Raw genomic sequence first — 23,704 nt, forward strand, 5'->3', positions numbered from 1 at the left:
AAAAAACCCTGTTCTTGTTACCTTGTGAATAGAATTCTTGAATAGCTTTCATGAGATTTGTTTTTTGATTTGTTTTGTTGGCGTGCCTGCCCTTGTGTGTTGTGCTTTGGCTTGGATTTTGGAATTTTGAAAGGGTGTGAATCTGGAATCTGTCTATATAGTGTCTATAATGTCCAGGATCAGACAATATGCAAATTTTTCAATTTTTTTGCCAAATTCCAGTTTTTTTCGCCTAAGCCATTTGAGCCAAACATGGAGGTTGTACCTGTAGTAAATCTTCACTGTTTGCATTGATTTTTTTTTTTCCTCCAAACCTTCAGCCATTTTGACAGTAGGACTATGAAATAAAGCAAGAAGAAAGGTAAGGTTCCCTTTCTAAATATTAACAATGTAAGTTAATTTATAGAAAGTCTTCTTTTGTACATCCTAGAACACAAATATATATATTTTTTTTTACTAACAACTCATTGAGATTGTGATATTAAAAATACCATGTACAGTGCATTATGTAAGGCTTGTGATGCATTTTATGTGGGGAAATATTATACGAAGTCAGGATATGTAAGCTTGTCTCAGAAATAAACAAGAGGCATCTCCACAAATGCTGTATGTAAATGCATCCAAGAAAAGGATGCCACTCATACGATTAAATTTGCCATGATACAAGTATTCAAAGTAAATGTGAGGAGGGTGGGATATAACAGCAAATACTGAAGAAGTTTTAGTATAGAAATGGCTACACATTCTTAGAGCAAACAAAGCAACTGGTCTAAATGGGGTACATACCTTAAAGATGGCTTTGTCATGTGACAAGATATAAAACTGCACATCAATTAATGTATTTTACACTTGGGGAAGCATTATTGTGAAAACATATGCTCACTTTATTACTGTCTGTAAAACCAAGCAGGATTCTTCAACTACATGCTGCATAAAAGACAGATGGAAGATGGAAAGGAACAGTTTAAGATTAAATTATTCCTTACTGAAACTAGAAAATGTTTAATGTGCAAGTTTATAAATTGGTATCTGCAGCACTCACACTAATGCTAAAAGTGTGACAGATTCTTGACCTCCACAGGGTAAGATAGAACAGTGAACTTCAAAAAAATCAGCATGTGTGTTAACAGGCAATACAACAAATGCAAACTGCAATTTTCTGTAAATGATAACAAAGAACAGTAAAAAGGTGATCACTGGGTCATGCAGTATATGGGGGATCTTTGAAAGCTAGTGAGGTTTAAAACTATGACAACTAGTCAGCTCTATTCAAGAGGCTTCAAGAGGGGGCATGGCCAAGATGTGCACCGACTAGCAGCAGTTTCTTCCACCTCTGCCAATTTTTCATATTTCTAACAGGATTTAAACTTCCAAAACAGTCCAATTGGGCTTATTTTAGTATTTTCCGACTTCTATCAACATACTTGTGGATTTCTTAAAAAATTATAAACCTTCCTTGAAATATTCCTGTGAAAATCTTCAGATATCATATTATAACATCTCTGCCTGACTGATGAGTTACTCCAAGAACAGCTCTTCAGAAGAACAATTCTTCAGACTCTTCTAAGAAATAACTCATCTTTGACAACAACCCTGCAAGAGATGTCATTCAAACTAGACAAAATGGATACAAAAATAGATATATTTGAAAAGAAATGCTCAAAACAGATGGATTTAATTCACAAAGAACTAGAACATCAGAAATCCCAGATCTCTGACATAAAACAATCTGTCAATGATGAGGATGGAAGACTTCAGGAGGGAGAAAACACTGAATTTCTCTTGAAGCAGAACACCAAACAACATAGAAGGAAGTAACATGGTGAGATTTTTAACTACTCAGTTACCAACTGTTTTAAATCTTCCTGAAGCCCTTTCATACGGAATTGAAAGGGCACATATTTTCATTGTTTCATCTCCAAATAAAAACATACCTAGATCAGTTATTGTGAAATTTATATCAACACAAGATAAAGAACTAGTGCAGAAAACTGCATGGTTCAAGTCCCCTACAAAAATAAATTACAGCATTCTTTGTTTTGACAATGATTATTCTTCTGCAGTTATTTACAAAAAAAAGCTCTTTCAACCTGCTATTAAAGAGCTAAAAAAGACCTAGATAAAGGTGCACCTTTTGTTTCTTGCTAGACTGAATTTTTTTCTCACATATGGAATTACAACTTTTGATTACCTTGACTCTGCTGTCTCTTTCATAAAACAAGCAAATTAATAGACAAAATAGAAGATTATGGAATGGACAAATCTTTCACTGAAAAGAATTGCAGAGAATAACCCCTGGAAATCTTTGGAGGAAAAGAAGAAGCTGAAAGACAAATAACGGTTTTCTTTTATTTTTCATTTCTCTTGACATTTAACAATATGCTTTATATTCTTTATAGTCCTTGGGGCTCTGAAATATATGTCAGTTAATAAGATATATCCCATCTAAAAAGAAATGTAATATACTTAATCTTGAATATTTGATGGGCAGATTGAAACTGCTAAGGAATGTGTGTTTGATGGTGGGGAGATTAATGGTTGTGTTTATTTGAAGTGATGACATCAATGGAATTGGTTACTGAGGTGGTTTACTACCAGAATTGAATATTTGAGATGTCTTCTATCTGCTTCCTTCTTTTTTATTTTTCTCTATTATTTTATGCTTGAAATACTTTTATGATGAAAATGCTTTATTTTTGGAGACACACACATCATAAACGCAAGATTTCAGTGTCAATGCAGTATTTCTGTAATTCACGAGCCGTATACATGTTCAAATTCCTTTTTTCCATTAACCTGAAAGGTTCTAGCTGAAAAATAAAGAAGAGAAAGCTTTGTGTACAACTCAGAACGAACCCTTGAGCCTTATTATCTCTCTTTCTTAAAAGGCTCGTCAAGCTATATGATCGCAAAGCAGCAAGTCCGATACAAGCAATGCAAACTTTGACCTTCTAGGACTGGAACTGAATGGAACGTTAAAATGCATTTTGCGGTGTACAATACACAGTGAATCCAAGGATCTCTGAATGTAGCAAGAAAGAAATGCAAGTCTCATGAGATATTTACTACAGTTTTACTGAAACTGGCTTGACTTGTATTCTCAACATTGCAGTACTCAAACGTTTTTTTTTTTCTGTTGTATTTATAAAAGACTACAGCATTGTGCATTGCAATAGCAACTGAAACAGTTAAATCCCGTTTACTTGTTAATTTTTTCTCAGTTGCATGAGTGTACTCATACAATATATTACTTCATAATTGTAAATATATTCATTAGATTTAACTAGCTACTAGCAGCTTATACTGTATGTTTGGAAAACTCAATTGAGTTTGAGTAAACATATTAATGAAACAGTCCTTTTTTTCATAAGATCTTATGTTACAGAAAAGATGAGAAAACAAAACTGACAGCTTTGCCTGCAACAAATGCAATCAAAGTACTGTACTTAATAGTAATGTTTTAGTTGCACTAGCATTACATTTAAGCTTTCAAATTTCAAGCATTACCATTATAAACACCTTTTCCCCTGTATTGTTCACTTTTGGTTTCCACTTGATATTTCTAACTTCTCTCTGACCTGTACAGAGAGAAGAAAGGGAGGGAAGGAATATAATGGAAAGACTAAACATAAGGTGAAAGAAGAAGTAAGATAAGGAAACTGTTTTTCTTCCCCCTATATCTACTCTGAATGTAGATAGTAATAATCTAATTACACACATGCTTAGCTTTAAGACTGCTTTGATTCTGTTTAAGCACCAATATGATATAATATAATTAGCCTATTTACTCTCATTTTACTTTATATAGTTTTTCATAATACACATTCTTCCATGTTTTGGCTGCAAGTTAATATTTGAACATTTATGGTCTGCATGTTTTCAGTCATCTTTTGGAATACATATCGCAGTATATAAATACACTCTATTACATTCAATAATAATTTGTTTCATCTGTACTACATTCAAATTAACACTAGCATATGAACAGTTTATATTTGTATTGTTTATGAGGCACAAGCATTTATCTCAAACGTTAAATCTTCATTACCTTAATTTACAAGGCACATGCACTATATTAATACTATATAAATTTTGTCTCAAATCAATATCACTAATCATTTGCTGTGGCGGGGGGGGGGTGAGTTAACTGTTGTTAGTGAGAAGGCTGGTTGATTCAAACAGTACTCTGAATCAGGAGTCTTTTGAACTCCATGAAAAGGGTAAGGGTGTATATAATTCTAGTTTATTTGTATATAGTTACTATACGTTATCTCTCCGTGTCTAAAATATTTAGGAATTTAACCTATACTTTAACCTTATATCATTTGGATCACAACTCTGTTAACTTCTATATATGTACATATGAACATTTCTAATTATCTAAGGTTTATAACACTAGTAAATACACTTATTATAAATGCCAACATTAAAATGCATTTCTATTAATATTAATGGATTAAATAATAGCTGCAAAAGGGGAAGTCTATATAAATATCTAAACCTTTTTAACCCTGTTGTCCTTTTACAAGAAATACATTTATTAAAGGAAGATATAGATTATTTATTTATTTACATTTGTTGACCGGGGGTGTCCGACTGGACGTAGGTCCATTTTCAGTGGAGGCCCGGGGAGAAAAGCTCCACAATTAAAATAAACAGACAGTAGTTACATTGGATTACATAGCGATTAACAATTTGATTAACATAGCAATTAATTATAAAACATATTTACAGATGAAGAACATAGTACATCAGTAGACAACTAGAATCTTTATCTGCGAAGTACATAGCAGACATTAACAAATGTTACAATAAGAAGTTCCTGCTGTATAATAAGTACTAGGCTTATGAGCATCTGAGCTTGCTATAATCAAGGTAGTTAGTGGGGTGGAAAGAAAGGTAGTGGTTGGATAGGGTGGGTGATGTTAGAGTGTGAGTTGCAAGGGCATAGCCAGCATGTTTTTAGGTGTGCTTTTAGTAAAGTTTTGAAGTGGGTGCATGATGGTATGGAGGTAATTGTGGGTGGGAGGGAGTTCCATAATTTGGCTATGGCGCAAGAGAATAGTGCTTCACCAGCAGAGTTATTGGCTTTAGTGATCTGCAAGTGATTTTTGTTGCTGGATCTTAGTGGTCTGGTGGTGCGATAGGGTTGGAGTAGATTCTGGCGGGATGGGAAATTTAATGGATGGTTTACTAGTTTGTGGGCGACTGAGAGTTGATACCATTGAAGGAGGTGAGGGAGTTCAAACCAGCCCAGTTCAGCAACTGAGAGACAGTGGTGACTACGGTAGGATGCCCCTGTGGCGAATTTGGCGATTTTGTTGTAGCAGGTCTCTAGCTTGTTTAGATCGCATTGCCTTAAGTTGGTATATATTGGAGAGGCATAAAGTAGGGTGGAGATAAGGTGGGAATTTGCTACTGAAGTCTTTGCTGCTTTGGTGAGAATTTACTTATTTCTGTATAACGCTCCTAGTTTTTTGTGGACTTCTTTTATGGTCATGGATATGCGAATGTCAAATTTTAGTTTATTGTCTATTTCCACTCCTAGCAATTTGGTGTGTTCAGATGGGTATATAGTGGTGTTGTCTTTTGCTGTGATGTTAAAGTGAAAGTTGTTTTGAGTATGTTTGGTGGGTTGGAACATGAGTAGTTTAGTTTTGTTTGGGTTGAGTATTAATTGGGCATCGGATAACCAAGTTTCAACAGAGGAAAAGGCTTCCTGTGTGACTTTTTGCAGTTTGGGTAGGGACTGGCCTGAGTAGATGATGGTGGAGTCATTTGCGTATTGTATGAGTGTACCATGTTTGGTGGCAGAGGCTACATTATTGGTGAAAACAAAGAAGAGTAGGGGTCCAAGAATGGATCCTTGGGGAACCCCTATGGAGACAGGTAGTTGGGAAGATATGTCATACAACAAATTGTTGGCGGTCAGATAGGTAACTCTGAAACCAGTTGGTGACTGACAGAGAAGGACAGGTTATTGAGGACAGAGATGAGTTGTTTGTGTGGGACCATGTCAAATGCTTTAGATAGGTCTGGGAAAGTAGCAGAGGAGAGATAGCCATTGTTTTTATGCTGAAGGATAGTGTTAATAAAGGACAGTAAGGCAGTGGTGGTACTATGGTTTGGTCGGAAACCATGCTGAGTATTGGAAAGGAGGTTGTTAGTAAGGAGGTAGACTGAGACCCGAGAGTGTATGCATCTCTCTAGTATTTTGGAGAGTGGAGAGAGAATATCTATGGGGCAGTAAATGGTTAGTTCTGTGGAGGGGCCGCCTTTGTGGAGGGGAATTATATGTGATACTTTCCACAGTGTGGGAACATAACTTTCTGACAGAGATCGGTTAATCAGGATGGATACTGGAGTAGGCCAGAGCATCAACTGCGATCTGTAGGTATTCACTTGGGAGGTTGTCTGCTGCTAATTTGGTGGGCTTAAGTTTAATTAAGATTTTTTTATGTTGGAGGTAGGTACAGGAGAAAAAGGGAAGGCAGTGGGGAGATTACTAGTTGAAGGTGTGGGTTGGAGGGGAGGTGGGTTGTTTTTTAGCTAGTGATAGTATGGTTTGTATGAAGTGTGTGTTGAATGAGGTAGCAATATTTTCAGAGGAGTGAGGGATGTTAGGAAGAGGGGTACTGAGTTTACCTGGGCAGAGGACGAGTTTATGGAGGACCAGAATTGTTTGGGGCTGTGTTGAGAGGAGTCTAGGGCAGACTGGTAGTATTGGAATTTGTCCTGTTTTATTAGCTTTTTGACTCTATTGTGTAGTTCTAGGAATTTCTGTCTAGTTGAGGGGGTTTTGGTTTTGCGCCAGTGCTCCCAGGATTTATCCCCATTTTTCATTTCTGACTTAGTGGTTTTCTGTAGCCATGGGGAGGGTTGTGCTTTGGTTCTGGAAAATCGTATGGGGGCATAGTAATTAAGGATGCTCAGGAAGGTAGCATTAAAATATTCAACTGAGTCATCAAGACTGAGGTACTTTAGAGGATGCCAGTTACATTCTTTGAGGGATGAGATGAATGAGAGTGGATTAAAGTTTCGTTTTTTTACCTACTTGACGGTAGATGACAGGTTTAGGTTGGTATAGGTATTTTTTGAGTAGGCATGTTGGGGAGTGATCACTGAGGCTATCTGATACGCAGCCTGTTATATATATGACTGGGGGCTCTTACTGACTAGTATCCAATCCAGGGTAGTGTGCTTGATGGAGTTTTTATTTATCCTGGTTGGCGATTGGACTAGTTGGGTGAAGCCACGAAGGTTTACATGATGGGTTGGATGGTTGCCTGAACAGGATTGCCAGTCAATATTGAAATCACCTAAAATTATAGTTTCTTGGGGGAGATGGTGGGTAGACCAGCTGAGGAGGTTTTCTAGTGGAGGGATGTTCTGGCCAGGTGGGAAGTAGCATCCAATTATGTTGATGGTTTTGTTTTGGTTTATTTTGAGGTTGGTATACATTATTTCTTCATTGCCGATTTGTGGAGCTGATGATTTTAAGATTTGGATGTTTAGATGCTGTTTAAATATTATAGCTACACCGCCTCCTTTCTTGTTTAGTCGGTCTACTCTTAGTATGCTGTAACCGATAAGGAGTATTTGCTCACTGGTAATGTGAGGTGTTAGCCAGGTTTCTGTCAGGATGACTATATCTGGGGAGTACAAGTCTATGGTGGCATGGAGTTCATGGACTTTCCTGGACATACTTCCAATATTTAGGCTTAGTAGAAGGAAGTCACTTGACTTTCTACTGGCTGTGATATGGGAGAAGTTGTAGTTTCTAGTCTGATTATGAGGATTGGGGATGGAGATGGTAGGGCCAGGGTTGGTGTGGATGTCTCCACTTAGGGCTAGTTTTGATATGCATGAGGTTATTAGTTTTCTCAGTTTTTGAATGTGTTTGATTATTAGTGAAACTTTATGATTGTGCTCTGTGGGTAATAGGTATGGTGGGAGGATTACTATGTTAAGTTGTAGGGATGCTTTATGTTTGAGTAATATAGTTGGTAGAATATGTGAGGGGTACATAAGGTTAGTTCTTGAGTTGGTGGGAGGGGAGTTGAGAGAGGGTGAGACATGAGTGGTGGTGTGAGTAGTAGTACAGTGGTAGTGGTTGAGTGGGGGGATGATGGAGCTTTGGTAGGATGTAAGATATATAAGGAGAGTGCATGCAGTGAGCACAGGTAAGATATGCTTGTACACATATAGATAGACTTAATAATAGGAAATATACAGTACTACCTAGTCTACATCTTCAACAAAAAAAGAGGTGTTGCTATTTTGTGGAATAACTCTCTTCCAATTTCTAGAATATTAGGCACTTGTAATAATGATAAAGGTACACTATGTGCTGTTACAGAACTTAAAAAAATATGCACGTTCATTAATGTATAATGGATTCCCGGGATGGGTTCTCAAACAACATTTAGATCAAGTAGTACATTTCTCTAAAGGAAATATATTTGCTGGAGACTATAATTGTATAATAAACGAGAAAGCTTCTACTGCTTTTAGGAAGAGGATGATAACATCACCAGCAAAAAACTTGACTGAATTTGCTGAATCATTTCATATAGGGGACAGCAATGACTTTGCAGACTCAAAGTCACTTTGTTACACATACTTCTCACCAAGACCTACATTTCAGATCAACTAATCAATAATTTAAATAAAGTCAAAGTTCATTCGTGCCCACTATCTGATCATAATGCAATAACATTTGAGTTGCTTCTGCATTCTGTTACCCTCAAATTAAAAGAATACCTGCGTATCTGACTACTTTATCTGATTTTAAAGATTTTGTTACCTCTGAAACAAAAAATGTTATTAAAATTAATAATATTGAAGGTACAGCTGGGATATCCTAAAAGCATATCTATATGGAAGAATAATTAATTGGTACATCAACAAAAAAAAAGTTCTGGGAAAAAGAATTAAAAGTTCTTCAAGAAAACATTGATAAAGTTAAATTACAAAACAGATAACCAAATCCAATAAGACTGATGAAATCAATACCTTGGATAATAAATACTTAGAAATCCTGAATCATAAGACCAAGATCAACTTAGAAAAATTTAAATTCATAAACTTTTCTACTAATCCAAAATCACTTAAGAAACTAGCTATCAAAACTAAGAGGCTAAATAAAATGCATCATACTAAAGAGATTTATTCTGATAAAAAAAGAGGATGAGATAAAATAATTTCTAAATTCCATTAATATATCAAGATTAATCAAAATCCAAACATATTAGATTCTAAAGTGAAGGTAAGTTCCTTTATTAAGAAATACACTAAAAATAAATTAATGGAACAGCAAATTAATGCATTAGATAAACCAATCTCACTTTCAGAGATCAAAAGTCAAATTAATAACTTAAAACAAAATAAGGTCCCAGGTAACGACAGAATTATTCCAGAACTATATAAATTATTCCCCAATGAATCAATTATTTTACATCAAGTTTTTTTTTCAATGCCACAGAACACCAACTCCTTTACTCCAAATTAGTGAAACCACAATGTAGTAACCAAGAGTTGTTATAAACGAAAAACTTCCAAAAATGCCCAACACACAATGGCAGGCTGTAGGGGTTTCAGGAAGTATTGGGCGACAACATCACATCTTCTCTTCTCAATTTCAAATATCTGATATATATTTATAACAACTCTTGGTTACTACATCGTGGTTTCACTTGTGGATTTTTTTTCAATGCAAAGAACTGTTTACTATCCCTCTCTCTAGGAAATGTACTCTCATCTCCCCTATTTTTAAAACTAATAAAGATCCCTCTAAATGTTCTTCATGTAGGCCAATATCACTTTTAAATGTTGAGTATAAAACCTTTATGTCTATCTACACCAACAGACTTAAGAAATTCCTTCCTGGACTGGTTAATGAGGGTCAAACAGGTTTTATTTTAAATAGAAATACATTCGACAGTATTAAAAGGGTATTAACCATCACTGATCATGCAACTGAATTTAAGAAGAATTTAACTTTATTAAGTTTGGACATAAATTGTGCCTTCGATTCGGTTAATTGGGATTATTTCTTACTTTAGAAACATATAACTTCTCTGATAAATTAATTAATTTAATTTCCCACCTATATAATGGTAGTCATGCATATATCAAGACTGGCTCATATTTATCAGAAAATATTCAGATGCATAAAGGAACTAAACAGTGTTGTCCCCTCTGTTTACCATCTTAATGGAACCCCTAGTTAATTATATAAGCATGAATCCAAATATTGGGAGAATAAGCCTGAACGCAGAGACAACTTCTAAAGTGCAACTCTTTGCAGATGATATTATTCTAACAGCTGAAGGAACAAATATAACCTTACAAGCTATATTTTATCTTATGGATTTTTTTTCAAGAAGAAATCAGGTTTAGTTTTTAATGATAATAAAACGAAAATACTCCCCATTACCTCAAATACTAATTTTTGGAATCAGAAATATACTAAATACTTAGTTAAAACAGAATGCTTAAAATACTTAGGCATTACATTAACAGACAATATAGAAGATATAATAAAATTAAATTACACTAATTGCATCTCCTCTATTAATAATCTAAAAATAAATGGAAACATCTCTTATTTACAATGGATGAAAAACCTTCAATTATCAAAATGATCATCTTGCCCAAGATACTCTACATTATTCAATCTATATCACGAACACCTCCAAAGATACTAATTAAAGAATTTAACAAATTGATTTTGAAATTTTTGTGGCAACCAAATAAACCTAGGATATCCATCACATATCATATGAGAGATTGGTCTTTTGGAGGTATAAGCTTTCCAGACATAGAACTATACTCCATCTCTTCAGTGATTAAGACCTTCTTATTGTTAACCAAAAGGAAAAATCCACAAATACACAGTTGCGTTCCAGCACTATAAAGGCTGCCCCTTCTGTTCCACTTCCTTTTTACTGCACCTCAAAATATTAACACTTTAATTCAAAACAACAAAATAGACGTAAAAAAAAACAGAAACAGAACTTAGATTTAGCGCTTTCATCTCCTGAGCGAAGACTTCATCAGAATCAACTTGTAGTATGTCTCAACAGTCTTTTATACATACATAATTCCCAATAGTAGTTGCATTAATTGAATAATTAATTAATACAATGTTGAAATTTAAAAGGGCCATTCATATAGATGTTCATATTGTTCCACATTGAATGCATATAAAGCTACTCTAAGGTGTATTGTTTCAAAAATAATGAATAATAAATAAATGATTGAATATATTGAGCAGGTGACAGCATACTTGCATACAATAATAAATAAGCTATAAATATATATTGAATATATAATTAATAATATAATAATAAATACTAATAATGTACTTAAAAATGTACTTTATAAATGTATATAATCTTTAAAACCTCTATATGTAAAAATGTATATATAAATAAATAAATAAATAAATAAGCTATTGATCAAATAATTTAATAATTATAAATGTCATAGTATTGAATATTGAATATTAAGTATTGAACATTAAATATTTCTCATTACTTGATTTTCCTACCCATGTAGTGAACATGTTCCAAAACTTGTGGTAACCATTATTTTACTTTGGAGCATTTTCGAAAGACATTCTAGAAGACATTCCAAAAAACCTTTTCAGAAACTTTTCTAAAAAACATTGTGAAAAACATTGTAAAACACATTATAAAAACAGTATGAAAATCACTATAAAAAATATTAAAAAACATTTTAGAAAACATTACAGCAACATCGAAAGGACCATTGTAAAACATATCATTATATTTGTATGTTTTTATTTTTATTTTTGTGTTTTTGTAATTTTGTAGCAGTATTGTAACAGTATTGTAACCTTCTTATTGTTAATAAATGGCAATTATTCAGCTAAATGGAGGAAATTTCAAGACGTTCTTTGTTTCGATACAAATCAGAGAACTAGTTCCAATAAGCTTCTAATTCTAAATAATTTATCTGGATATTTAAAAAACATTTTCTCTAAATAAATTTCCTAATAATCTAACTCATTATTTGAAACTTTTATTAAAAGATTTTCGAAATTATATATATATAAAAAATATGATTTACAAATATTGGATATTCATTTTGTTTCCTATTGCATATACAAAGGATGTTATCACCACTTCCAATCTGACCAATATCTTCTCATTGAAGGAAAAAAATCTTAATTTTTAGTTTCAATTCTTACAAGAGGACAACCTGACAATACTAGAATATCTAAACAAATTATGACTTAAATAGGACTGCATGGTTGCAACTTCAATCTTACAGACAATTTATGACTGAAAAATTAATCAAATCCTACAAAATTCAAGATCAATCCCTAAATTAATAACATTGTTGATCCTTTATACATCAAAATACAACCATTGAATGTAAACTTTAAATTATACATAGAATAATTAATACAGAAATGAAAAATATTCCAGATTACTGGAATTATTTCATTTCAATGAATAATAAGATAGCCTCTGAATTAGATAAAAAAATAATTTTGGGATCATCCAAACATACTACATCATCACTTAGATGAAGAATATATGCATGGAAATTCATGAATAGAGCTTTTTTCATACCCCATAAATTAGAATCGATTAGTAAAAATAGGGTATTGTGTTGGAGATGTAAATCAGATTCTAAACTGGATTGGTCACATATGTTCTATGATTGTATAGCTCTGAAGCACTACTGGGAAAAATCAATAATCTTCTTCAAATACTTTTTACAGATAGATTTGTTTTGACTAAATCCTTGATTTTATTTAATACCCCGATTCCCAATTATATTAGGAAAATTAAATATCCTCTTTTATGCTCTGTTCTAACAGCAGCTAGGAAAACAATAACCAGAAACTGGACATCTGAACATACTCCATCATATGTAGAATTCAAAAATATTCTTACTGAAACTTGTTGCTTGGAAATGATGACCATCAAGTCAAGAAATGTCAGAACATCTTTTTCATATAATATGTGGTCCAACTTACAAACTATATTAGATAAAGATCCTTGTACTGTTTAATGAATTCATTATGGCTCTTATGATATTTTGTTATATTGTATCTTTTAGACACTGATGTAAATACTTCAGTTGATTTTACTCTGTTTTTGATTAATGAGCAATTTCCTTTTTGAATCTCTGTAAACAATTTGCATTGTTACAAATCTTAATAAAAATTGTTTAAAACAAAAAGAGGCTTCAACAAAGGACCCATCAGTAAACCAAGAGAAGTAGGACTGAAAGTATAAGAGACAGTTCTCCTATCAAAAGATGAGATATTGGTTCTCTCTGATGAAGGACCATCTTCTGGTGGAGACCAGATACCTGACCCAGGTGTCAGGTGAGCCTATATGAAGACAGCACCCTCAAATAGTACTGAAGGTAAAAAAGCACTAAGGGGGCCAATGTCTGCAAGCACTGCAGATGCAACATGCACAACAGCTTATGAACTAGAAACAAAAGTTACAGAAAGCAGACAGAGGGAGCACAACTCTTGCTTCCCAGTACTGTAGCAACAAGTATGGTTCCAAAACAAGTCTACTCACCCTTGCAAAAGAGGGGATATCCCAGAACATGATTTGAGATGATACGCCATACAGGATGGAAAAAAGAAACGGGTCACAGAGGAAGGTGCTGAATGTTATGTGGAGGATGTACATAATTGTATATTAACATGCATACTGTAGCAGCATTCAAAATTAAAGTATACATTGAGAAACAGATTACAAGATTAGAGGTGAATGTTAGGGTAAACACAGTAACAAAAGTATGCAGTACCTATGAGCCTTCAAGTTTTAAGGTCATGTTAAAAGACAGATTATAACACAGCAAAATGAGTAAAAAGGCCACAGAAATGCATCATAAAGAGAATCCATGGCCTCCAACACTTGTCCTATGTGGACAGGATCAAACCACTATCACTCTACTCAATATCATACAGATTGCTCAGAGGTGATCTGTCTCTCGCCTACAAGGTAATCTTGGACCCTGCCCTACTAGAGATGCTCCATATCCATAAGTCTAACTCCTTGCGCATTACCCGATCAAAAGGCCTAAATCTAATATGCGACATTAAGAAAACCAGATGGAGAGACAGGTTTGTCTCCCAGAGGCTCCTCATACATGTCAAACAAAGTATGTCACTGACCCTCTTCAAGCGTAACCTTGATGAGTGGATGTAATTTGTCCCAGTGGTTCCACCCGTGTCCCTCACTGACAAGGGCGACAGGTGCTGACTGTTTCTTTTTTGGGGATAAACTCTTGGCTAGGCTTGTAAGGGACCCAAGGCCATTAGCCTAATAACCTCCTATGATCAAAAGGAGTATGCAGCACCTATTAACATCCAAGATTTACGGTTATATTAAGAAGCAGATTACAAAGTTAAAGGAAAGGAACTGTGAAGAGGGCCAAAGAAGTGCATGACACAGCCACTGCATTACTCACTAATGGTTTCCCCATCTCAAGTTTGTTTAATTCTAAAGGTAAGAACTTATAAATGGGTATAATAAATCAGAAGATAAGAATCTCAGTGCTACAGTATTTGCGGCAAATGTGCTCCAAAGAAAGCAAAATTTGTTCTTCACATACATTCTGCAAGAGAAAAAGGAGAGGAAAAATCATTTGCCAGTAGCTCCCAGTTGAAAACAGGGTAAAAACAGGAGACAGTTTCTAATAAGAAAGACAGGGGGTTAAGGCATATTGCAGGACAAACAGATTCATGAAAAATAGGAAATACAACTACATGAAAGTGATTGCATCTAACCAAAGCACTGCAAGTGGGCAAGACAGAAATGTAGCCAGTGAAGTAGGGTATTCAACCAAGCATGCAGCTGATGCAACAAATGATCATAATAAATTATATTTATTTACAGACTCTTGATCAGTTAGTTCTAATAGGTCTGACACCTAATTTCAGGGGAGACCAAGGGTGACATTCATACTGAGTAGGGGGTATTTGGCCAGAGGAAAAAAAAAACAAGGAAATTCTCCTACACTTTTGTGCATTTCTGTGAAATGCTAAAAGACAAAAAAGAATAAAAAGTAGTTGATAATGCAGAATTACTCAAACAACAAAGGAAAATACTACTATGGAAATTATTCTTAGGATACCAAAGAAGAGAAAGATATGTCAAATATACAATGATGGAATATAAGCTTTGGCAAGAATCAAACTCCACTATAAAGACAGCTTTAAAAGCAGAAATGAAAGAAGTAAAAGTATTTATGAATATCAACACCTTGTCTGGAGACTGACCACTAATAAAATTCTATGCTATACAAAAGATTAGAAGAAAGATTATTCAAGTTGTGCAGAACAGAAGAACGTACTGAATGTTTGTGAAAGATGGTGATGAAAAGTAATAAAGGAATGCATAAGATGACACTAAAATGGTACTTAAAACAATGATATGGTCTGGAAAATATGAGGTACACATGGGACAACTCACAATTATCTTAAATACTAGTTTCATGTTCCGTCATACTTGGAAATGTTAAAGTGAAGAAGTTTTATTTTATAAGAAATGGGAAGTTGAAAGCATTCTAAAAAAAAAAGACAAACCGTGTCTGTGGGGAAAAGGGTAGGGAGAGTGACTATAAGCAAAGATAAGACATCTTCTGTGGCCCTATGGCACTGAAGAATAAAGACCTTACTGTAACCCAGAAAACCTGTGGGGGACCATGTGGGGGGATGGTGAGAGTGAGCTACCAATGTTGGCTCACCCATTGAGGGGCGACGGGCTAGGCCTACAGCAATATAACAGTGTTATAAGACTGAAGCTGCCCAAGTTGCAGAGAGGATGTACCATTTGTTTGGAGGTTGAGCATGCATGGAAACAAGCCTGCACCTACTACTGCATCATTTAAATTGTGCTCGCAGGGTTGCCAAGGGGTAGCAGGGCAAAGTCACACACCAGCAGCAACACAAACACTATGCCAATGTTCTTGATCTCCTTACTAATACCATATGTGGGTCACATTGCACTGGGCAGGAGCTAGGATGGGTCTGACAGACCTGATGAACTAGGAGATAAGCTGATGGTGACTGATGGTGAGCTACGGGGAGAGGGTAGAATCTTGATTTAAAGTGCTAATATTTGGGCTATCTTGAGATGACATTCAGGCAAACTTATGAATGCTTACAAATACACAAAGGATCCTACCTCTTTCGTCATTTATCTTGACTCATTTGTAGGAGACAAGATTTTTTCTCTTGATTACAATTTGCAAATATCTATTATACACACAGCCTCGTATATAAATTATTCGTGTGTGTATACATACGTACATATATGTAAAAAGTGTGTGTGTTTTCTATACATATATATATATATATATATATATATATATATATATGTATACATGTATGTGTGTGTGTGTGTGTGTGTGTGTGTGTGTGTGTGTGTGTGTGTGTGTGTGTGTATATATATATCTATATATATATATATATACATATATATATATATATATATATATATATATACATATATATATATATATATATATATATATATATATATATATACACACACACACATACATACATACATATTATATACACATACAAACACACGTATGGGTCTACTATGATTCACTGAAAACTCATTTCACTGACTGTAAGTACTGTTGGACAAATAAAATGTATACACCCTATTCCCCACTGTAGTGCGATCCTGCTACTTTTGGTTTTATATTGTTAGCTTTCAGTGAAATGAGATTCAGAAATATAAAAGCTAATTAAGTGGCTAAGTGTGACCCCCACACCCCAACTATATTCAGTGAAATGAGTTTTCAGTGATTTGAGCTTTCAGCGATTTTTTGAGGGTGAGTTGAAATTCAGTGAAATGAGTTTTCATTTAATCAAAGTAGACCCATATTATATATATATATATATATATATATATATATATATATATATATATATATATATATGTGTGTGTGTGTGTGTGTGTGTATATGTATAAATAAAGTCCAACTATTCTTTCTTTGGTATGTGCTGTGGGATTTTGTTTTTCATCCACATGGCACATCAGTTTAATGTGTCATAAAAATTATAGAACACTCAGGATTGCAGCAACCCCCCACCCCCATGCTGCACTGCAGTGTCAGTATTGCAAAAAAATAAACCCAAGCACCTGGAGAGGGAAAAAGAACCCACAGACATCTGATTTTGCAGTATCAAAGCAAAGGGTGCTACTCAAACTATTTACTCTGCTAAATCATAACTACTACAGTCAAAGAATAACAAGTCAGTAGACCCATTTGTGATCTACTTAGTCCCATCAGAACAGGGCAATTTAAAAAACAATAAAAGGCAAATTACAGTTTTTTTTTGCATAATAATAGCCACAGCATGATATCTAGTAGACAGCTACACAATAAAACATGAGTACTTTCGGCACTTTTGGGTCAGAAAAACACTGCTCACAAAACTTTGCTTCAGGCATAGAATGTGACATTTCTAACTTTTTAAACATGCACCTGTGTAATCCACAGCAACCTGGTAGCTGAGGAGACATGCATCTGTTTAATTCTTAAAAAGGCAACATATGAACAAACAGCAAAACTATGTCAAGCAAAACACATAATTAATCAAATAAATGAATGAGCAACATTATTAGCCATTATATCATGTTCTTTCCAGGTATGCCACTAACATGTGAAGCAGTCTGTGCTACATTTCTGTCCCACAAGAGCTTTACTCTCTTACCAATATCTTTAACAGCTCTTTGAGGTAATGCCATGATGCATGCCCCATAAATAAAAAAAAACACCTCAGATGAATCGGTATTATTTTTTTTAAGTAACAATGAAAAGCTTCTACTGTCTGGTGGAGATAATATCTGATTCACTAGCTGTTCTCTGTCTTTTAAGAAAAACAAATAAACTTTCTGCAAAGCTGCATGTGACAAGCAGTTGTGGCAGCCAGTAATCTGTAAGAAGTAAAAAGCAGCCATCTGTCACCTACCAGTATTTTCTCACTGTTGAGGGAAAGCACTGAATCACAGGCATGAGATCCTCTTGGTTGGCAGTCAGTCTCTACCAGGTTCAAAAATGTAGGCTCTGGAAAAAGTGAAACCATCTGTTATAAAATAATGAGGTGCATAGAGACTATTACTTCCCATCTTAGCAGATCCCTTCACAACTACTATTTTACATTCCATGTAGAGTTTGTATGCCTCTTCATAAATAACACTTGTTCTGCATTTTAGTTCATTAACAAGAAAAAAACAATTAAAGGCATGTGAGTTCACAGTCACATTAAATTCTAGGGAGACTAAAATTCCCTAGAGTACTGTGTTGGAAATATTGGGTGTGCAAATCTGTAGAACTAAGGAAAATAATTTCTGAGCTGGGATACAGGATCTGAATTGTCTAGGCATAGCAAGACCTTGTTAAGTTCAATTTTGGTGGCTGCCTAAAAAGCAATTAAAAAATGGAAATAAGTCTAAAACAATGGTACCTGTAGCAGTGAATATTGTAAAAGAGAGAAAAGAAATGGAAGTGGGATCTTTAGAAAAGCGTAGGAGCAAATTACATAGCAAACTTGGAAATTGCGGGAACAATACATGCAGAATAAGGTTTTGAAGGAGGAGTGAGGTTTAAGGGAAGGCAGAAACTGATCAGTTTATGTAATGCTGGATTGATGATAATTTGTATAAAAGCAAGTATGTGATCTATAATGCCTTTAACAGCGAACATGTTGAGCATGTTTACTTTTTTTTTTTTTAATATATATAAATGTATGTTTGCCTAGGTCTTAAATGATAATTCAATACAGGAGCTAGAAAATCTTGAAAAAAAAATCTAGCCAGACTTCTAAAGGAGTCACACCAAATACCACCCTGTTAGAGGAAATGCTACAGGCGATGGCTAGGGAGGCACTGGGCTTCACCAAAACATACTTTACTGATCAGTCCACCAAACTGCAAAATCATATACCCAATATATTCTAGAAAGGAAGTAAAAAATAATACTGCTTTCCTTAAAATACAGTTCTTTAAATGGCATACTCTGCACATCTGTAGAGAAAGTTAAAGAGAAATGGCTGGTTGCAGTGGTGGATCCAGACAATTGCAAAATGCAGCCAAGGGCCCCACATGAGGAAACAAAGCAGGCTACTATCCTGGCTCATGGGTATGAGAAGCTAGGGTATACATTACAAAGTATCATGTGTACAAGAAAGTGGGACATACCCCTCTGATGTTAGATTGGGATGAAAGCAAAAGAACAAAGGACAACAGTAATATACACTTCAACTTGGTGATTCAAAGTGTGTGTACATAAGGTTGATATTTGCTTGGACAAAAAAGAAGTTATCTACTCACCATAACGTTCCATGGGTGTTGTCCATCTCGCCTTCATTCTTCACTGGTTGGGTTCGGAACCCATCCTCGGTTCTGACTCGGCCATGTACAAAAGCACGAGGTCTTCCACTGGCTCGTGGTTGTATCCCTATCCCATCATGCCCTATGAGAGTTCCCCAGATCTTGTTTGCTGATAATAACAGTTTCCCAATGGACTATTTGACCCTTTATAGAACAATGAAGAAGGTCAGAGAACATTACTTGCCAAATGTTACCGCTCAGTCCTCCAGAAGACAAAGGGCTGGGGGAAGGAGTATGGGATGTAAAAATGAAGGTGAGATGGACAACACACGTGGAACGTTATTGTGAGTACGTAACTTCTTTATGTGATGTTGTCCTTTATTGCCTTCATTCTTCACTGGTTGGGACAGTGTCCCTAGCAGCATATTTCTGGGGCGGCTCAGGGGAGAAGATTCTTCAGAACAGTGGACCCAAAGGAAGCCCTGTTCCTGGAGGCCAAATCCACTTTGTAATGAGTGATAAAAGGTATGAGGCCTTGCCCATGTTGCAGCAGCACAAATGGTATCAATTGGTAGTCTAGCATGAAAAGCAGAAGAAGCTACTATAGCTCTCGTAGAGCAACTCTTGACTTTACAGGGAAGATCTTTGTTGTTAGACTTGTATGTAAAGGTAATACAATCTGATAGCCATTTTGAAAGTGTGATCTTAGAGACAGGAGCACCTTTCTTAGCTTCTGAAAATTAAACAAATAATTGGTCAGATTTTCAGAAGTCCTTTGTCCTATGTAAGTAGAAATGCAATTGTCTGTGTACATCTAGTTGGTGTAGCATATATTCTGCCTTGATGCCATAGTTGGGAAAGAACACTGGTAGTTCTATGAACTGATTTAAATTAGACTGTGAGCATACTTTAGGTAGGAAGGATGGGTTCGAGCGAAGGGATACTGTCTTTGTGGAAAAGCATGGAGGGAGGCTTTATCGATAATGCTTGCAGCTCTGAAACCCTTCTTGCAGAAGTGATGGCAATCAAAATAATTGTTTTCCATGTCAAGAACTTTATATCACAGGATGATGCAAGTTCAAAGGGGGGGAAGAATCAAACAGGACAAAACAAAGCTTAGGTCCCATGGTGGTAGAGGGGTCTTAATGGGTGGTGTTAGCAAAATAGTACCCTTCAGGAAGGCTTTGCATAGTCTGTGAGACATCAGATTTGGGGCTAAATCGCTTATATGAAAATTAGATATCACTGCTAACTGGACTCAAATGGTAGCTGCAGCTGCGCCTTCATTAAATAGCTCCGTTAGAAATTCAAGAATAGAGCCTATAGGAGCAAAAAAGGGATCAATGTGATTACTTAATGCCCAGGAATAAAATCTTTTCCATTGCTCATGTAAGGTTTTCTCACTGAAGCCTTATGAGATGAGATCAAGATACGTTTGACAGAAGGGGAAAGGTTAGGGAGCCTAACTGTATATGGAATCGGAGCATCCAGCTGTCAATTGGAGGGACTGAAGAGAGGGGTGGAGCATTCCCGACGTACGAGTCAGAAGGTCTGGAACTGGGTCCAGAACCCACAGCTCCTCCTGGAGATGAGGCCAAAGGAAGGGGAACCAAATTTGAGAAGGTCAGTGAGGGGTGATTAGAATCAGACTGCTTCCCAATGAGCTGGCTTTCTGAAGAAGTTTGGGTATCAAGAGAAAGGGAGGGAAGGCATAGAGAAGACCCAAGGGCCAATCGTGTACAAGTGCATCCCTTGGTGATGCCCCCGGATGGGGGATTAGGACAAAATAGCTGATGCATTTGGCATTCATGAATGTGGCAAAAAGGTCGCAGCAAGGCTGGCCCCATTTGCGTAAAATTATCTCCGCTACTTCTTGTTTTAGAGACCACACGTGAAACATCAGAATCGCTCTGCTGAGTTTTTGTCTGCTATCACGTTTGACTTTCCCGGCATGCCCGTTGCTATCAGAAAGTGATGGGAGCAGGTCACCCACTGCCATACTCTTAGGGCCTTTCAACAAAGGGGGTAGGATTTGGTTCCTCCTTGTTTGTTTATGTACCAAACAAATGACATGTTGTCTGTCTGAACTGCAATAGTCCCCAATGGAAGAGAGTCCTGAAGTGCCTGTAAAGCCACAAGCACCGGTCTCATCTCTAGGATATTGATGTGCAAATGGGTCTTGTGTTCCTGCCAAGTGCCTTGGACCTGTCTTGCCCAGATAATGCCCCCTCCCATCTGGGATGCGTCCATGGATAAAGGCTGTGGAAGGACAAAGGGACCACCTGATGTCACGTGAGTGGAGTGAAGCCGCCAGTGAAGGTCCTTCTTGCAAAAGTCTGTTATCAGAATTTGGTGAGACATGGGTAGTTTCTGCAATGACCACTGAGTGAACAGTAGCCACTGCAGAATTCTCATGTGCATGCATGCTAATGGAACTGAGTTTATCGCTGCTGTCATGGTTCCCAAGGTTTTCAGAACTGTTCTCGACTGTACCATTTTCTTGGAAAGAAGGTTTAAGACCTGATGTCACAGAACTAAAACTCATTATGGAGGAAGTTTTGCCATCATCTTTGTTGTGTCTAAATCTGCCCCTATAAAGATGATATGTTGAGATGGCAACAATTTACTTATTTATTTACTTTATTTATTTTACATTTGTTGACTGGGAATGTTTGACTGAAGCCCTTTTTCAGCAGATACCTGGGGAGAAAAGCACCAGTATTATACAGATTACATTTAGTCATTATACAAATATTGTAAAAGCAAAAAGTGACAAAGCAGCTTGATGACAATATTTGTAGAGAGGTTTCATTCCTCTCTGGCATGCCTTGAGACAAGGGTTGTGCCCTTCACACTCTTTGTTATATGTAGTAATACAGGAACAGTGACTTTAAATAACGGTGCTACCTTAAATGCAAATTTTAATTAATTTATTTATTTAAAACAAGGCAGATGTTTCGTAATTTAGCATGATTCCTAGGTGAGAGCAGAGAAGTAATGTGGTGTCTCTTGCTTTTAGTAGTATATGCTTGGTAGTGCCGGTTAGGAGGCAGTTGTCTAGATATGGAAATACTCGGAATCCTAGACATGAGCCGTGACCCCTGCTATATGCTTGTGAACACTCTGGGGGCTGTATTGAGACCAAAGTGCAGAGGTTGAAAGTGATAGTGACTAGCTCCCAGCCAAAAACATAGAGGATTCCTGGATGGCATGTCCATTCTTATGTGGTAGTATGCATCCTGGAGGTCTACAGAGCACATCCAATCGTCTTTTCCCAGAAATGGGGAATACTGACTGCACTGTTACTATCCGGAACTTTGTTTATATTCCTGATTTATTTAATCTGGTGAGATCCAGTATGGTCTCCAGTCCACTGTTTTCTTTGGAACTAAAAAGAACCTTGAGGAAGCTCCGGATCCCATCTGGTCTGCGGGAACTGTTTGGATGACTCTTCTGTCTAGCAACTTTTGAATTTCTAAAGTTGCCTGTTCCCTTTGACTGGGTGGAATGCCCGGGATGTTCTTTATGTTTGGGATGGGGAAGTAAAAGGGGTATAGAGTAGCCTCTGGATGCAATGCTTAGTACCCACTTGTCCTTTGTTATTTCTAGCTAGGCTTCTGGGTACAAAGATAAGTGACCCCTGACTGCCTTCATAGGGGGACAGATGGGCCTCCCTTCAGGAGCACTGAAAGGGCCTACCACAGAATGAATCCCTTTCACCCTGATTTTGCGGACCCCCTCTGCCGCATGGACAGCATTTCCCATTACTGCTTCCCCCTTTGACCTTGGTGGAAGACTCACCATGTGCATCCTGTAAAGCGCTCTAGGATTTTTGAACCACACCTTTCTTCCCTTTTGACCTTTTAGGTAAGGTCTAGAAGGTAGTGAAAAACAGACTCCTAAGGCAGAGAGAGTTTTTCCTTCTTGTTCGCACCTGGTGAGCGTGTCCTTAACTTTTGGCCTGAAGAGTGATGAGCCATCGAAGGGGGCATTAACAAAGGTAGACTTAAAAGGCTCAGCAAAGTCACACAGATGCATCCAGGAATGTCTCCTCAGGGAAATTCCTGTACCAGCTGCCCTGCTTGCTCCATCTGCGTTGCAAGAAATAAGCCTCATGGAGGAGTTAACCACAAGAGTTTAAGGTGGACAGCTGAGAGAAAACCTTGTCTGAAACCCCCGCAGCTATTGAACCTTGTAGAGTATCTCTTAGTTCTTTCAGGAGATCTCACTGCAGCCTAGTAAAACGAGTTAGATAATTCAGCAATCTGAGTGCAAATGTCGCTGAAAAGAACATGCACTTCCTGTATCTGTCCATCATATGAGACTCCTTGTTCGGTGGATGGACAGAC

The 23,704-nt window shown here is 36.4% G+C and overlaps 1 protein-coding gene across 1 annotated transcript in view; it reads right to left on the minus strand.

Moving 5' to 3' along the window:
- The window catches only part of TTC13 (tetratricopeptide repeat domain 13), a gene marked incomplete in the record, with an annotated part of 1,979,199 nt that overhangs the window by 1,840,300 nt on the left and 115,195 nt on the right, over window positions 1–23,704 (minus strand). The window contains 1 exon segment of the mRNA XM_044063689.1: window positions 17,996–18,090. Coding sequence (XP_043919624.1) covers window positions 17,996–18,090 — 95 coding nt within the window.

Source organism: Protopterus annectens, chromosome 1.part0, assembly GCF_019279795.1.
Source record: "Protopterus annectens isolate FY-2018-M chromosome 1.part0, PAN1.0, whole genome shotgun sequence".
Taxonomy (NCBI): domain Eukaryota; kingdom Metazoa; phylum Chordata; order Ceratodontiformes; family Protopteridae; genus Protopterus; species Protopterus annectens.